General features: G+C 36.3%; 1 protein-coding gene across 2 annotated transcripts in view; it reads right to left on the bottom strand.

Annotated features, from left to right (window-relative positions):
• MAP3K1 (mitogen-activated protein kinase kinase kinase 1) overlaps positions 1 to 18,034 on the bottom strand; it is a 73,834-nt gene that overhangs the window by 14,027 nt on the left and 41,773 nt on the right. For both annotated transcript variants that reach the window (XM_072605595.1, XM_072605596.1), the window contains exons 2-10: positions 15,260 to 15,410; positions 11,280 to 11,489; positions 9,114 to 9,314; positions 8,515 to 8,631; positions 7,945 to 8,093; positions 3,093 to 3,214; positions 2,513 to 2,594; positions 2,242 to 2,410; positions 567 to 848 (exon numbers count right to left, since the gene is read on the bottom strand). In XM_072605595.1, coding sequence (XP_072461696.1) covers positions 567 to 848; positions 2,242 to 2,410; positions 2,513 to 2,594; positions 3,093 to 3,214; positions 7,945 to 8,093; positions 8,515 to 8,631; positions 9,114 to 9,314; positions 11,280 to 11,489; positions 15,260 to 15,410 — 1,483 coding nt within the window. The remainder of the gene's footprint in view (positions 1 to 566; positions 849 to 2,241; positions 2,411 to 2,512; positions 2,595 to 3,092; positions 3,215 to 7,944; positions 8,094 to 8,514; positions 8,632 to 9,113; positions 9,315 to 11,279; positions 11,490 to 15,259; positions 15,411 to 18,034) is intronic.

An 18,034-nucleotide genomic window follows, 5' to 3' on the forward strand; every position in this document is an offset into this window, starting at 1 on the left:
GGCAGAATGTTGGACAGGAAGTCAGGAAAACCTGATTTCAAATCCCACCTCAGATGTTTAATTGCTGTGTAACCCTGGACAAGTTGAGTCTCTGGCCCTCAGTTTTCTTATTTGTACAAATATGATGTTGGACTGGATAATCACTAAGATCCCTTCCAAAGGGCAGGATATATATTTTATTTAATCCTTCTTTAAATATATTTTGAGGAAAGTACAATACAAATAGGAGTAAAGATGATGATTTCCCTTAGTACCCAGCACGATGTGCCATCCAACTGCTGCTGAAGTATGAATACCAATGAAATGTCTTAGGTTTTCAGGAAACTGTTCCTGACTTCATATGGTGCAAAAATGTTGATTCTAAAGCATAGTTTGCTTGTCTCATCATTGATATGCAGATGCATTATTAAAATATGTACACACTTGAATTTTCCTAGTATCACACTGGCAACTTATCCTGTTAAACATCAAACCATAATTCCAAGTAGGAGCACTGTCTATTAAAACAAAACACATAAAAAGTACTGTAACAAGCATTGAAAGTGATAAGGAACAAAAGTACTCACTAAAGCAGCAACGTAAACTTTGTAGACAGGGTCAGCACAGACCATGGACAGCACGCTGCAGCATGCTTCCGCAACAATGTCTCCTGAGACCCCAGGCTGAGATGACCCGCTTGCTGCGCCAGCACTGGGGCTGTTTCCACTGTTGTTCCCAGAATTTCCAGTGCTTTCCCCATTAGCCAACAGCAGAGCACCACTAACATCATGGGAAAGACGCCGGAGGGCCATCTCTCTTATATTCCAGTTTCGAGAAAATAAGCAGCCCACTAGCTCCATGCCAAATACCTACATAAGATTAGAAACACACACACACACACAAATGAACTGAATGTGATTATGAAAAACATGAAGAAAAGGCTCTTTGGTTAAGTATTACTATCTATTATATCATCAAGTACACTATGAGAATTCAAATACCATTCCCCTACCTATTTGTAGGCATTTCTACTTATCTATTTCATTCACAATAACTCCTACTTAAGAGTTAGGTATCATCTTAAATAATATACATCCCAAAGTAGTCACAGGGGACATTAATATTTTAGTAACCAAAGGATATGTATACATAAAAATTTCTCTCTCATACTCCTTTGCTCTTAAAAATATATCAAGTTTAAGAACTAAGAAACCCACACTTTCTCATAAAACTAGTAATATAAAAATTAGCAGAATAGTGTAATTCTATCAGAACAAGACTAGGAAAAGACAAGAAAGGCTTTAAAGCTTTCTACAATTCAATCCTTTATCTTGCTAAAGAAGAGAAATGGGGAAAATGTCACTGAACATGGAGGCCTTTAATTTAAAAAGAGCTAAATACCTAAAACACTTAACAGTGTTCAAGTGCTTGAAGGAGAGATTGCCCCCTGGGAGAAGAATTAAGGTTATGATGTTTGACCAAGTAGAACCAGGTGTGCTCAGTGGAAGTTGCAAAGAGGCGAAATTAAGCAAACCTCCCCTAAATTAGATCTATCTAAAAGTGGATGGGTTGTGACTGTGGAGGTAGTAGGCTATATAAAAACTTCAGGGACTCCTTTCTGGGTATAGGTTGGACTAGGTGATCCTCCCGACACCCACTTTTTATGATTCTGTGAGTTCAGACATAAGGAAAACTTTAGACTGCAATGTCAAATATCTCAATCAGTTATCAAGGGAAGTCGTATTGCTTTTATTCTGAGAAAGACATAAAAAAAGAGGCTCATCGAGGCATAATGAATTAGACGAGATAACCTGAGGCCCTCTCTAGCTCTTTGGTAAGGGAACACTGTTCTCTAGCTAGTTATGTGAGTAACTAGCAATGATACCCAAACCAATTTCCAATGAGATATTTGTTCTGGTAGGCACAATTTAAGTCAAACAATAACATGTAGCATGTGCATGTGAGTGTGTGAAATTTCAAATGAAAAGTCATAGAGACAACTATTCCCCTGAAAAATCACAAAAAAAAATGTTAAATTCCTAGCACAAGGGTGGGGAACCTGTAGCCTTAAGGCCACATATGGCCCTCTATGTCCTCAAGTGTGGCCCTTTGAACGAATCCAAACCTCACAGAAGTCCCAGCAGAATGTAAGTTCCTTGAGGACAGAGTTTGTTATTTTTCCTCTTTATGTCACTTCCACCTAGAACATAATAGGTATTTAATAAATGCTTACTGAAAACTTTATAATAAGAGAACGATTACCTGAATCCATGGCTCAGCTAACTCTTTATAGGCAGGAGGAATCTGCTGAACTCCATAATGAGTCAGGTTAAAGTGACTGTCCTGGTTTCTTCTCTGCTGCTGCTGCCCAGTTTGCTGCTGGGCAGCTCGGAGAACAGAAGGGGAATCCACAGGACTTGGCAGCTCATGGCTAAAATTGAAATGTTAATAGAGTTTGCCAAAAAGTAGAGATTTGGTTTTACAATATTTATATCTTTGAATAATTCTCAGGAGGCATTCATTAGACTCTGACCTGTAGAAGTCATGGGACCGCCACTTGGACCTGCACAGAGGGCATATCAGAGGCTCTCTATTTCTTCTACATTCTTCTGCCCCTGAAAAATAAAAATAAAACTTATCCAAAGAATATTCCTTAAATAAGAGCTTGGGAAAATGTAAATTAAAAAAAGCATATAAGAGCACCTGAGTGCAATATACCAGCTATAAAACTTATACTGAGGAGATGATCAGAAGTGACGTGAGGGAGCTCCCTGCCTCACTGAGGGGAATGAGTACACAGGGGCCTTAAAAGACCTGGTGCTAACAAAGCAAGAAAATGATGAGACAAAACTATTCTGATGCCATGCTGTTCTTAAATGTTATTCTGTTAGTTATATTAACCAGTTTTTTACCTGCTTTTTTGCAAATTTCAAGAAATTCTGATTAGTGGCAAGCACCCAAAGCATTTCAAGTTTAAGTCTTTTCTAGGGACTAGATTAACTTGAACACACATGCATACAGGGCTGAGTCTTGTTAAAATCTAAATTAGTTGGGACAGATCATGGAATAATTTAATTACATTTATGATGAGCATGAATAAAACAGCAACATACAAATTGACATGCAGTGGTGGTGCAACTTGTTCCTACAGCCATCTTCACATACTGTAAGGCTCTCTTCGTCAAGCATTCCTAATAAACAAATGGGGCACATCTGCTCCTCTTCATCCTTCATACTACAGAAAAAGGGTGAGGAGGAGAGAAACAGGTATCAATAACAAAAACATTACACAACTTTAATTAAAATGTTTGATAAATATTAATTTTAACATATCCACTTTATTAGACCATGTATAACTTGATTAATGAAAATCCTAAGATAATTACATGTCAGTACTTTTTCTATTTCAACAGTAAATCACAGTAAAAAAACTGATAGTTTTAAGGCTTCTTGTATTAACATGCTATTTTATTATAAATTTACATAAATTTTTGAATGTGACCCTAATACTAGTCTAATTTTTTTGGTTTGCATCTGTGATATCATCATATGGAGAACTCCTAGTATGTGAACACCCTTCCTTGGTGACCATCAGTCACTTATCTGTAGCCCACACCTCCAGAGATGCCTTGTACCCTGAATGTCTAAATAACCTGCCTGATGACTCCTCTATCAACTACTTTCATTACCAGGCTATAGTCCTCCTTATTGATATAATTACTAAGATATATGATACTGACATAATTACTAAGAATAAACTCTGTTTGAAGATGTTGATCAAGAATCAAGTTGAGAACAAATTATTTTCCACATTTTTACCATGACATCTTTCGAAAAACAATGTTAACTTACTAGTACATTTTTTCTATAAACAATAAAGCAATAACATTTCAAGTTAATAGAATACAAAATCAGATTTAGAGCTACTGGGGACCTTGGTAAAGTCAAGAATCAATGTCAGCTCTGTGAACAGCAGGTTCAAGGCTCTTTCCATATCAAGCCTGTTATCAGATGCATTCTTCTTTCACTTCAAAGACAGCAGGTAAAGTCATCTCCTGGAACAGTGGATCCATCAATACAGAGAATTTTCCCACCTAAGGCAGAAATCACTCCATCCAATAAATAGATTAAGCTCTGAGAAGAGCCAGAACCCAGCAAATCTGACCCTGCTTCTAGAGAAAAGCAGCACCTCAGATACGTTCCCTCCCCCTTTCTAAGCCAGAAGGGCAAAAGTGGAAAAGGAGTCTCTCACTTAGGTCTGATAAGAGCTGATAATATCTGAGTCAGAGGGAACCTCAGATATGAGTATTTGCCCCTCATAGTATAAATCCATTAATTAAATATTTACTAAGCTTGTACTGCAAATTAAGTCCTCTACTAATGACCTACTCTAAAGTCTCACCATTGAGATGAGCCTGTGTTCTCAGAGGCTATACCAGTGAAATACAAGCTCCTACAAGCCTTCCAAGTTCAGGGAGGCTCATCAGTAGGTGGATGAGGCTACAGATTAATAGAGTTGTTTTGGCCACAGGAAGCTTTGGAGATCATCTATTAAACTGTAGAAATATTGTAATCAGATCATTCAAGGTCACCTCCACAATATAAAACTATCCTTATGGAGATTATATTTTTGCAAAAGTAGAAAACAAAATCAGATACGGCTATAATATGAATATGAAATATTACATAAGTTCATTAGAGGTACCGAAAAAGTGTTTTGTTGGTTCAAGGGAGAACATCATTACCAAAAGTGTATAATGAAAGATTTCATATGATAGCATTTGAATCGAGCTTTAAAGAACGGGTAGAATTTCAGCAGGCATATGGAAGAAGAAAAATAGTCTAGGTGGAAGGAACTAGGGCAGAATAGTTTGGTTTGGCTGAAGCACAGAGTATTTGGAAGACAGCCTCATGAGATAAAGTTGGTGGCAGATTATGGAGGGAAAGCCAAGGAAAGAAAGAAGCTTTAATTTTACTTACTGAACAGAAGGGAACCACTGAAAAAAAGAGTAGAGGAATGACATGTCTACTACATTTCTTCATAAGGAAAACTAGTATGAAAGCCAGAGATGTCAAGCAACCAACATCATACTGAATTTGTGGAAGTGCTGGGACTAGGACTAAGACCGGAGGAGCAGGTTAGATCTAAAAGAAAAACCCAGTCCTGCAAATTACAGATTCCTTGGTCCAGTCAGATTTTCACCCATGGGCACCTATCCTTGCCTTATATTCTATGCCTGCTATCATAGGTTGTTCTGCCCAATGTTTAGGTTCAAGAGACTACAAACAAAGCTTTCTGATGTGTGTGTGTGCATGTGAGCATGCAAACACAGGTCAGCAGAATCACATTAAAAACTACAAAATGAAAACATCTGCCAGTTTCTCTCCTATTTTACTAGCCTTTAATCACTTTTTTCACCCTGAACTGTATACTTGTACAAACGTGCTGGAAAACCAAAAAAGAGTAATGGTATTTAAAGGAAACCAAGTAGTATTATAAATCTAGAAATTCAGATAGAGTTTATGTAATATTAGTCTAGAACAGCAAACAAAATTAATTCAAACTGAAATTTTTAAACAAGCAAATATCAAAAAAATCAGAAGGAGCAGAAATATAAATAAAATTGCCCAATCCAGTCAAATTGCTGGTGTAATCTAGACATGAATGCGTGAGCATGAGTGACAAATACCTTTCTCCATATAGAACTTTTCCATTTGGAGTGTGGGGGAAGGGAGAAGAGGGCAAGGGAAGGAGTGTGGGAGAGGACAGTTCCACCAATATATTTATTATCCCTCCTGAATATAACCTTTAAAAAATCCCAGATTCTTACTAGTATTTGGATGACTCCCTCTCCTCTCCTGAAAGCACATTTCCTGTTTTATTTTTGGCCTCTTGATTTTAGGTTTCATAATATTACCCTTGACATTTATGTAGCTGTTTTTTGTATGCACTATCTCCTGTGAGCCTCATAACACCCTTGTGAGCTGGGTGAGCCTCAGGTAAGATAAGCCTCACTATACAGAGGAAACTAGCTTAGAGAGATGAAAGGACTTGCCTAGGGCCAGAGAGAGCATCAGAATGAGGATCTGGACCCAGGTCTTCCTGACTACAAGTCCTATATTCTACCCATTATGCCACATCCCAGTATTTCCCCCTAAAATAAAGTAAAAGGCTATGAAAAGGTTGTAGTAAGATTACAGAAGAATGAGGGACTACAAGCCAATGAACACCAAACATGAAGTTGTGTGGTATATGAATGAAGTCTAAGTTCTAGTGGTAAGAGACGATTACAGAAAAGAAAGAAAAGAGTCAGAGGATCTGGGTTCAAATCTGGATTCTGTCCCTGTACTCTTGAGAGTCTCTCTGGGCCCATTTTTGCATCTGTATAGTAAGAGGATCTGGCCAGAACACTTCTAATCCCTTTCCAGTTATTGAGCTATGATCCTCATTCTACAAGTGATTTAGCTGTGGAACTTGGGGCAATTCGCAACCCCAAAATGGGCCTCAGTTTCTTCAGCTTTTCATAAACCATAAAAACCCTATGTAAATGTAAGCTAATAAGAATACTTCTGCTTTTGTTACAATAAGGCTATTTCCTAACTTGGCTAGAATCTTACTTTACATCAACTCTTTTATTTCTACTCTGCTTTGAGACTTTTTAGAACATGTCAGTTAGTCAGTAAACACCTACTATATAAGTGCCTCCCATGCGTCAAGTACCGTGCCAAGTGCTGGGGAGACAAAGAAAAATACAAGACAGTTCCTGCTTTCAAGAAGCTCATAGTCTAATGAGGATATGAATGGACTACTTGGATGGCAACTGGTTCTTATTAACAGCTATTTTATATTAGCATTAATATAAATTTTATTTATTAAGACTATTTATTAATAGCTATTTTTCCCAATCTCTTAGGAAAAAACTAAAAATTACTTTTGTCCCCATTAGCAAAATGTAACATAATATGGTTCTTCAAAAACATCTATAAAAAGTGGCATGTGTTGATAACATGCTAACTGATAACCAAAAATAGTTTTAGAGAACCGCTTCTTTATCTACTGGGCTTATAAAACATTTCTCTACCTGCCACAAAATGAACTCCTGATTCTAACCCTAAGTCAGCCTGCTTGCCGTGTGGCACACAGGACACTCACGGACTCATCCCTGTGCCTGTGTGTCACCCCTCCATGGCTTCCTTCAAGGCTCAGCTGCGGTTCCACCTCTTTCAAGGCTTCTCTCTTCTCGGCCCCCAAGTGCTAGCGCTGGCCCACTCAAAAGGTACTTGTAATTTTCTGGATACGTGCTATTTCCCCACAATTGAGGGCAGGGCCTGTTTTGTTTTTTAACGTCTGTACTTAATATTTGGTGCATGGTAGAGGGTCTTAACAAATGCTTGTATGATGAATACTAAGTATGCTCCTGGGGAACTCTGTAGGGATCTTAACCTGAAAACTTGGATGGGAAAAAAAATACACCTTTATTTCAGTTCCATTGGCTTCTTTTATAATCCTATGTATTTCATACATTTAAAACAAAACATCATTCTATAAAGGGTTCTGATGCAAAAAAAAAAAAAGAGCCAAACAATTAAAAAGAACCTTGATCTATCAAATGGAGATATCATTTTTCCTATCTACTTTAGGAGGCTGTTAGAAGATTCAAATGATATAAGGTATGTGCCATGATACCTCCTACCTTATAATGGGGTAAAGTATGTGAAAGCATTTATAAGCTCTGAAGTGTTGCACAGAGGACTGTATTCAGACATTTATTTGCCATTTTTCAATATGATCTGAGGGGAAAATTTCCACATTTAAACACTGCAATTGTCAATACGCTTTATTCTTGATTAAAACTATCTCACTCCCAAAGTGTAGTGATTCCAAGTAGGAATAATTTTCAAGTAAATTGATACTGATATACATACCCTTAAAAATCACAAAGTAATCCCTTCAAAAGTACTGACCTGTTTTCTGAACTAGATGTAGAAGTATTGGATGATGACAATGTATGAGAGTTTGACATGCGTGATACAAACTTCTGGATGGTGCTACGAGATGGAGCTTTGATCCTTGAGCTACGCCTACTGTGATATTTCTGGAACAAACTCTCAACCTAACATTGGGAAAAAGACAGGAACAATGATATTCATGCCACATTCTTATACATAAAGGTGCTGATTCTAGGTGTTTCAAAACTGATAATCCTCATTTTCTTTTAGCAGATTAATAAACTGATGCAAGAGATTAAGAAATAGGGGACTGATTATAAGTAAATATATGTTTAATTTAAAATTTAAAAATGAATAACAATTGTTTAGGAAAGGAGCAAAACAACCATTAAATGGCTTCTAAAAATGTAACGCGGGGGATACAATGGTCCAACCAGTAACTAAATGAAATGTACTTTTGTACCTTAAAAATGATTATGAACTATTTCAAAATCATGCTCAAGATATGAATTAATTTCCTGGTTTTAACACCTAGAGAGTTTTTTTTTTAATTGCTAACAACCAAGAAGAAACATTCTAAAATACCTCAAAATTTTTCAAAGTTTTCCTCCACAACATTGGATCTGAGGGTTCCAGCTGAAATACTCGGAGCATAACGAACAGCAGGTGGATACAAAATGTTCCACGCCCACAGCTGCAGGTCTAAATATTAAGAAAAATACACAGGTAAGTTTGGGGCTCTAATGGAATTTCCAAATGTAACTTTTAGCATTGCTGTAAGTATTTTAGTTCTTATAATTCCAAATTTATAATACTAATATTTATTTATTTTTAAATTACAGGGATTCATGTAGTTGTGAATCCTAAGCATACTCACTACAAATATTAAGGCAAGACAAGTTATCAACAAATTAATTTTAGTGAATGTGTTAACAAAATTTGTTTTGTAAAACTTTGTAGTTAACACTTACTTTAAGGAATCATTTATTTAGCAAGACATATTTTGAAATGCATTTAGTTACGACAGGGAATCATTTAATTTTAAGAAGGTTAAAACTTTAAGTTAATATCACAAACTAAGAAACTTAGCACTGTCATTTGGTTTTGAACTCCCAGTGCATGACAGGGTTACTAGCACATAAATATCTGCTGACCTGAATTAATAAAATGAAAATGCTTCTTACCTGAGGCCCAATGAACACCCTGTATTTATTGTCTGGACTGTCTCCTCCAATTAGGAAAGAATTCGGTCCTATCTGCTGCAGTAAGTACAACCTGGCTCGCATGACTTTGTTGACTCGGCGATTTGTTTCCTCAGGGCTATATGGGGAGAAACCATCTGGGGACGGAGCTCTCCGGGGTGGTGTGATTCTCCCACTCTGAAACTTCACAACATTGATTTCTATTAATTTCTCAATTTTCAAGAAAGAAGCTTTTATAGAGAAGAGGGGTTATAAACAGTAGCACTGCCATATTTACTCAAACTAGTAGACAGCAAATGTGAAAAAAAATGTAATGCAAAATACATTTTTGCCTGAAATACTGAAATTTCATAAAAGCTGAGTTTTATATCCAAGTTATTTGGGTAAGTGATGATCAGGTCATTAAAGCTTTTAGTAGTAGGAAACCATACCACCTGATCATTAAATTACTTTGCAAAAACAACAAACCAAAAAAACCCCTAAAAAAAACCTACAAATGAAAAAAACAGCTTTCTGGAAAAAATACTATGAATATCTGGTCACTGGATTCAGACGGCTCTGGAGGAGGAGTGAGGCTGGTGACCTGCACAGCCCTCCCTCACTCAAAACAAAGTCAAGTGCGAGTCATGTCATCATCTCTCTGATGACATGGTCTTCTTCAGCAATGAAGGACCAACACAACTACTACATAAGTTAAAGATAAAATAATAAAAGGTGTGTGTGTGTGTGTGTGTGTGTGTGTGTGTTTGTGTGTAACAGAGGGAAGAAGAGGGAGAAAAAGAAGAAGGAGATAAAAGGAAAAAGAAAAAAGAAAAGGCAGGGAAAGTAGCAAGGAGGAAAGGAAGGAGAGAGAGCGCAAGGGAGGGTGGTATGGCCTAGTAAGTCCAGAATTGACTTCAGAGTCAGGAACTTGTGTTCTAGTACCATCTCTGATACATGCTATTTGACAGTGGACAATTTAACTCTCAGTAGGCCAAACAACACACACACACACACACACACACACACACACACATACACACACACACACACGCGTGCGCGCAGGCAGAATGGCAGGTATTTTAGTGGTGGAACCTGGGTAAGACTTATTTTTCATGAGTAAGGTTTTAAGCTAGATACTCAGGGCAGCTCTTCTGGAAACATGTCCAATTAGCTTACACTTTGCTACATACCACTAAATTCCATGGAACTTCCTCACCTACACAGTAAACAAAAAACACAGTGAAGCAGCCTACTTCTGAGCATCTGCCAGTTTTTATGGTTGTATGACAAACATAAAAAATAAAGTTTACACTGTTGGAAGCAATGACTTGACTTTAATGTAAAATTCTCAATTTATGTAGCTCCTCTTAATACTGGGCACCAAACTCACAAAAGAAAAAGCCCTACTACTCTCCAAAACTCATTTATTACCTCCAATTTTCTCCCATGTGATAATAACATTAGGAAACAGTATTCACTTAAAACATTCACTAAAAATCTCACTCCACTATTACTTATTCCTGGGTGAGGGCAGGACTGATTTGACTTTAAGCTGCATTTCACCTAAGATGTTTGAGAGATGGTATAACACACCACACATTCTGATCCTGCACCCACCCCTCTCCAGTCTGCCCTTCACAAGGCTCCATGTTGACAGTTTTGGGCAATCCCTTGATAATGGGGTCAGTCATGAAATCAATTAACTGTCACCCTTAACTTCAATGATAACAGAAACTATAATTTTTATGATGGCTTCAGAATTCTGAACACAAAATCCCTAACGTTTATTAAGATAATTATTTTTAAACAGACTTATATTAGAACTTGGAGTCATTTATACAACAAATAGAAATATGACTTCTAAGTTGTCCAGGAATAGAGTTGTAGCAACCTCCAGCCATGGGGTCACAAGGACAGTCACCAGGCTTTCCTTTGAGAGATATTTTATCTTATCTGGCCCTCCTTTACAACCTTATTATTTCTGTCAATGACATACTTAGCAGAATTCACTACAAGAGGAGTTTTAGGTGTAAATAATCTTCAACATGTAGTTTTCTTCTCAAATTTTAATTTCTCAATATAATAATTATGATTTCATAAAGAATGATTCCATATGGATTCTATATTGGATTGCTAGACTTAATGTTTAGTGAAATGTTTACTTACAGGCACTGGAGATACTCTCTTTCTTCTTACTCCAGGAGATTCTGATTTGACAGTACGATTTGAAGACGAAGACGAAGAGCTACCAGGAGAAGGACTCCGCCTTCCTTTTGGAGTAGGTGAAGAAGTATTGGTATGCCCTTCGATTTGAGATTCTGGGGTCAATTTGTTGATTTCAGAGCCATCTCCTTTTACAGGGATTGGTTTTACCACCTAAACAGAAAGTATTCAAAACATTTTGATTACTTAAAAAAAAATAAAGGGGAAACTGAGAAGCAAAAACTGGAAGACACAGATTTAATGATAGAATTCTATACAAATGGGAATTCTGTATTGCACTTAATAAACTTCTATACCATGGATTATAAAGACTTACTCTACCAACAGTCATATAAAAAGCCCATTTTTTTATGGTTTCTTGCAGTTAGATATTATGTTAGAGCCTCTACTGCTTTTCTTGAATTACACAGACCATATAAATATCTCTTCCTAGGAAATGAAGATTAAAATGTAGAACAAAAAACATTAGGCAATTAGTACTGACAATTCTGCCTAGGTTAATTTGTACAACAAGATAAGAGGAGGCTTTTATTTATTTTGTTCCCCTAGCCTAACACTTAGTATACAATACTGGTAAATGCTCAAGAAATACTAAATTAATTAATATAAAGTCAAGACAGTTAAGTAGAGTACTGTAAAAACCAGGAGTTTGTTTCTATCATGTGACATTTTTTTCCCTTTAAAATATTTAATCCAAACATGCTTCGTTACTTTTGTCTTCTCTGCATCCCCAGCATTCAGCAGGCTACCTGGCACACAGAAGGTGCTTGATATTACGAGTTTCTCTGTTGACTGACAGTTATTAACATTATTTGGGTATGGTGGTTCAAAGAGCTACAAATACATGCCATTGGACTGTCATTTAAGTCAGAGGTTCTTAACCTTTTGTATTATGCAAACCAGCTGAAGAATTCTTGATTTAAATGGTTTAAACAGGTGATTTGTCAGGGATGTTGTAGGAGATTGATCTTAAAAGGTGCTCTATTAGATGAACAAAAAGGTCCCTTCCAAATCAGTATTTTATGATGCAACCTGTAGCTCTAGGACCACAGGATTGGTCAAGTCAATAAACATTTATTAAGTGTCCTCTATATGCCTAGAAATGTACTAAGCATTGGAAATGATCTTGGAGATCATTCTGTCTGACAGTTCTCAAACTTGTCTCAGGACCGCTCTTAAAAGCTGACTCTGAATAGCTTTTGTTTATGTGGATTATAGAAATGAAAACATCTTGTCTTAAATAGTTTTGACTTCAAAGACCCTCAGAAATGGTCCCTGAACTACACTTCAATAACTGTTCATCTACTCTAATCTCATTTTACAGATAAGAAAACTGACACCCAGGAGCAGAGCTGGAATTCTAAATCTAGATCCTCTAACAACATTCAGTATTCTTTCCATTTACAAGATCTTGCCAAACACATTGTTAAATCAAGATGTACCATATCTATGTGTTGACTTGATCAAAAGAAAAAGAAAAGAAAGTTAATTTAACAGGTTGGTTTCCATTAATCATTGCTTTCTTTCTTTCTCTTCACTTTTTTTCTTTCTTGGACTGGACCTGTGATTTCATTAGAAAGGGCTCTGTCTGGGTAAAGACTATCTCCCTTTCAACACAAACTGGTGCCTGATCTTACAGCCAGGCTTGGTTAGCAGTGTCCAAGCCATGATGAATCCAGGTTTCCAATTCTGAGATCAGCTCTCTGTGGACTATGTTATATTTATGCTGCCTCACTATCTGAAGGTGTCACTGCTTCCTTTTCTAAGTCTTTCAGTACAAACTAGCTTTTAAAAAATTATGACTAAGTTGAAATCTTCAAATGATTTTACTTAAATGAGACAAATTACTCTGCACATTTATTTCAACAGGGAAAGGAGTAAAGGAGTTAAAATGGGAGGTACTCTTACTTTTTTTTTTTTGATAGAAGGAAAGAGTTAAGTCTTACAAGGGGAAAACAGTTGTAGATTACTGGGGTTGGGGGATGGCAGAAGAATTAACAAGGATTTCTGTTTTAGCATAATCAGGAGAGACATTAAAAAACTAAATTTGTAAGTACTGATATTGCCTTCAGAATTTGAGTATTATGAAATCAATAATTATCTATTCACCTGGCGTTCTTAATCTGGGATCCGTAAGCTTCTTTAAAAAACATTTTTATACTTATATTTCAATATAATTGGTGTTCTTCTATGCCCAAAGGGCTACAAAAATGTGCACACCCTTTGACCCAGCAATACCGCTTCTAGGACTGTGTCCCCAAGAGATCATGGAAATGGGAAGGGGTCCCACATGTACAAGGATATTTGGAGCAGCTCTCTTTGTGGTGGCCCAAAACTGGAGAACAAGGAGATGCCCATCAATTGGGGAATGGCTGAATAAATTGTAGTATATGAATGTAATGGAATACTATTGTGCTGTAAGAAATGATGAACAGGAAGACTTCAGAGGTCTAGAGGGACTTGTATGGGCTGATGCTGACTGAAGGGAGCAGAGCCAGGGGAGCTTTATGCACAGCAACAACCACAGTGTGCGAGGAGTTTTTCTGGTAGACTTAGTACTTCGTTGCAATGCAAGGACTTAAATAATTCCCAATGGTCTCTTGGGGCAAAACGCATTCCACATCCAGAGAAGGAACTGTGGAATTTGATTACAGAATGAAGCAGATCATTTTCTTTTGTATTATGCTTTGGTTTGTTTTGTGATTTCTCCCATTCATTTTAGTTCTTCTGTGCAACATGACTAAGCTGAAAAAGTATTTGGTAGTAATGTATGTGTAGAACCTATATAAAAGTGTGCCATCTTAGGGAGGGAGGGGGAGGTAAAGGGAAAAACGGGGAGGCAGTGGAGAAAACTGGGATGTATGGAAGTGATTGCAGAGCACTGAAAACAAATAAAATAATAATAAAAAAATCAGTATTCTTCATAATACTATATATTTTATTTTGCACATTTAAAAACATTCCTCTGAGAAGGAAGCTGCTAGGCTTCAGACGGCCAAAGAGGGCCATGACAATAAAAAGGGGAAGAGCCCCTGGCCTGTGTCTAGGGATAGGCTCGCCTTGTCTATTACTTAATTTTCAGGGTGGGCATTTACATCTTGGAAATTGCAAATGCTACAAATTAGGGCTTGATTTCTTTTTTCGATTGTCTAGCTTCAGTAAGGTGAAAATATTAATGATGAAGATTAAATTTATGGTGCATACTTTTTTTGGGCCACGTTAGTTGTTAAACTTTTACCAGTTTGCCAGTGCCCATGGCATCTATCCACATTTCTAAAAGGTTAGTGAGGTAGTTAACATTTAAATATTATTAAGTTTGAAAATACAACTGAAGACAAATTTCAACATATTTTCCCCAGTGTTTGTTTTAAAATAAAAAAAAAAATAAAAATATGAAAAATACATGTGAAATTTTGCTTTCCCATTATTAATAAATAGCATCCACATAACTTTTAAGAAAGACTAATTATGGCTAAGAGTAGACTAATTTTCCTTTCCTATTCAGCAAGCATTTGTTAAGTCACATCATCAAGCTGTTTCTCAAGAACCTATTGGTCCAGCATCTACGTGGATATTTCTAGGAATTCAGATTAAAGAGCTCCATTATGATTTGGAAAAAAAAAACAACCAGAAAAAGAAAATACAAAATAATTTCTTATATTAAGGAAAGAAAAATGGATTCTAATGAACAAAAGTATTTCAAATGCTGACATTAGAGGGCAGTGTTGTTTCTAATTTACAGCCAGAAAGTTATTTGATCAACAACCAACAAACTATTCCAGTTAAAATTTCCTAAATAGTTCCTTTATTTTGTAAAAAAAAAAATTACCACAAATCTAACCATAATGATAATCTAACTATAAAAAAATGGCCTACAACGTGCTTAATTTTCCATTTGCACACAGGTAAGTTTTTCTTCTTACCATAGGGCCTCTCCTACTCCTCCTTTCCAGCCATTCATGTTTCCAGGCTGGCATACATGTGGCCTTGAGTTTTTCCCTGATCATTCGTTCTTCTGGGCGGTCATCCATTTTCTGCAATCCCTTGAGAGTTTCTTTATTCTCCATATCTCGACTAAAATAGAAAAAAATAACATTTTATTTCTGATGATACTTTCCAGGCATAAAATGCATATATCTTGACTACCCTGTTGTTTAGAGCTATGAAGCAGAAAATCTTGAAAACTGTTACTATTTAAGTAAATTTTGTGATTATGATGGAATGGTAAATGGAAAGCACTATTTACTGAGTGTTTTATGGGGCAGGCACTGTGCTAAACTCTGGGGTTACAAAGAAAAGCCCTGGAGAGGTAATGGAAGATGAAATACTAGCAGTGGGAGAAAGTGGTAAAGGCCTGCTATATGTAGAAGGTAGGAGGATGTGAGCTGAGTCTCGAAGGGAGCCAGGAAGGCATTCTAGGCATGAGAGGGAGAGTGAAAAATGACTGAAGATGGATGGTTGTGTACAAAATTAATCCTGGTAGTCTAATCTAGCACTATGTTTATCAAGTCATTTATAAAAATCATTTAGTCTCTTATCAAGAAGTGAGGCCTTGATGAACCTGAAGGTTCTTTTTTAGTTCTAAATCTTACTAACTTAGGCAGGAAACAATCTAAAGTAGACAGTGAAAATGTATAAAAGGTCAAAAGATGAAAATGCCTTTTATCAAAAGATTTGCAGCCAAATGAGTTACGACACTTAAATGACACTTTACACATAATCATCCCAGGCCAGTTAAGTCTATACCATCGTTCCCTATTTTACAGAAAAATTTTCTTAATGGGATAGTTGGTTATTCATGGTCATGCAGTTAATTAATCTGTCAGAGGCAAAATCTATGCAAATATCTGTACTTATATGTCCAATGCTCACTATGTACTGTTGCTTCCAATCACTTATCTGATTAAGGGAAGTTAAGTTTTAAGTCAAACAGAAACACTTAATTCTTTAACTTGAGTATTAAAAGGCAACATAGCAGAGCAGAAAGAACATGAGACCTGGGCGTCAGGAGTTCGAGACATTTATCAGTTAGGTTACTATGAAACACGTCACAACCTCTCTGGGACTATCTTCTCCTCTAAAATGGGGATAACACACTACTTGCTTCATAGGATTGTCTGTGAGGAAATCAGTTTTAAAGCACTGCCTAAGTGTGAACTGGCAGCAGGACAAAAGAAGCAAAGCACTGAACCGTTTGCAATTATATAATACTTTATTCTAGTTGGTGACATTCAAATAACAAACCGCTCACAGGCGTATACAAGGAGAAAATAAGCCAACTCATCTAGTGAAATATTCAGACCTTATTTCATAATACGTATGCATATTATATATATTTTAAAGCCACATTTTCCCTGGTAGCATATTCAACAGTTTTCCTATTCTATTTAGTATTCTTTAAAGTTTCTAGAGTATCAAGATAAATAAAATCACCATAGCTTGAGAGAGATTTTGGGGGAAACCCAAAAATGGGTATAATTTGGGGGTATAATTTGATTACATTTTAAAGTCATATTTAGTTCACAATGACAGCATTATGTCACTTGTCTATGTGTATGAGATAAACATAATATTACTCGAACCATCTTTTAATAATGCTTTTATGTTTTACAAACAGTTTAAACAGCAGTAAAAGAAAATAGGTAATGCTAAATCGTTAGGGAACTATTGTTTCACAAAATTTGGAGAATCAAGTCATAGTACTTTGTATTCTCTGGATTTTATAGGTGGGCTTTAAATCCTCTACATAACATACTTTAGCAGTCTAGACAAGTATTTCCCAATAGAATATATTTGATAGGCCAGGAAAAAGGTTGAATAAGGAATAAGAAAAGTTCAATGATGGAGACATTTTATCCTCTACAGTACTGAATGAAATGTCAAACATGTAGCATATGTTACTTCTCTTGCCTCAAAATTTGTGGTCTTCTTCATTCTCAGAATATTTCATAATACTGTACCAATATTTACAAGACCAAATGTGTCACTGATGAATGAAGGTCTATAGCAAAGGTTCTTAACCTGGAGTCCATGGACCTCCAAAGACTGTGGATAAAACTTGGATGAAAAAAAGTTACACTTCTATTTTCACTAACCTCTAAATGAAATGTATGAATGTAGACAACAAACCAAAAGGAGTGTTTAACACATTACAGCTGTTGTAAGTATCTCGAAACACCTTTCGTTCTTTTCCCTATGTGAAAATTACTGGAATTATAGTACATGATACAAGAGAGTACATCATCAGCCTTCCTATGTATAGACTTTATCCCAATATAACTAGTTTCCTTTGTAATCCTATGCATTTTATTTTACACATTTAAAAATATTCTGAAAAGGGATCCACAGACTTTACCAGTCTGTCAAGAGAATGATGACCTTGTTCAATAGGGTTTGAATCAGTGGTATGGATGTGTGATGAAGTTGTAGAAGATGGCAAAGAATACACAAATAAGCACCTGAAGCTGCAGGAAAAAAAAATTATAGATTCTGGACACTTTCTAGTGTGCTAGTTCTTTTTAACAGTGATAGGATGGAAAGAAAGAACTCCACTCCAGGAATCAGGAGACCTGGAGTCTAATCCAAACTAATCTATTCAATTCAACAAGCATTTATTAAACACCTTCTATGTGCAAGAGACACCAAGAAAAAAAAGTTCTTGTACTCAAGGAGTTTCTATTTTCTGTGAGGTACATAGA

Source organism: Notamacropus eugenii, chromosome 4, assembly GCF_028372415.1.
Source record: "Notamacropus eugenii isolate mMacEug1 chromosome 4, mMacEug1.pri_v2, whole genome shotgun sequence".
NCBI lineage: Eukaryota > Metazoa > Chordata > Mammalia > Diprotodontia > Macropodidae > Notamacropus > Notamacropus eugenii.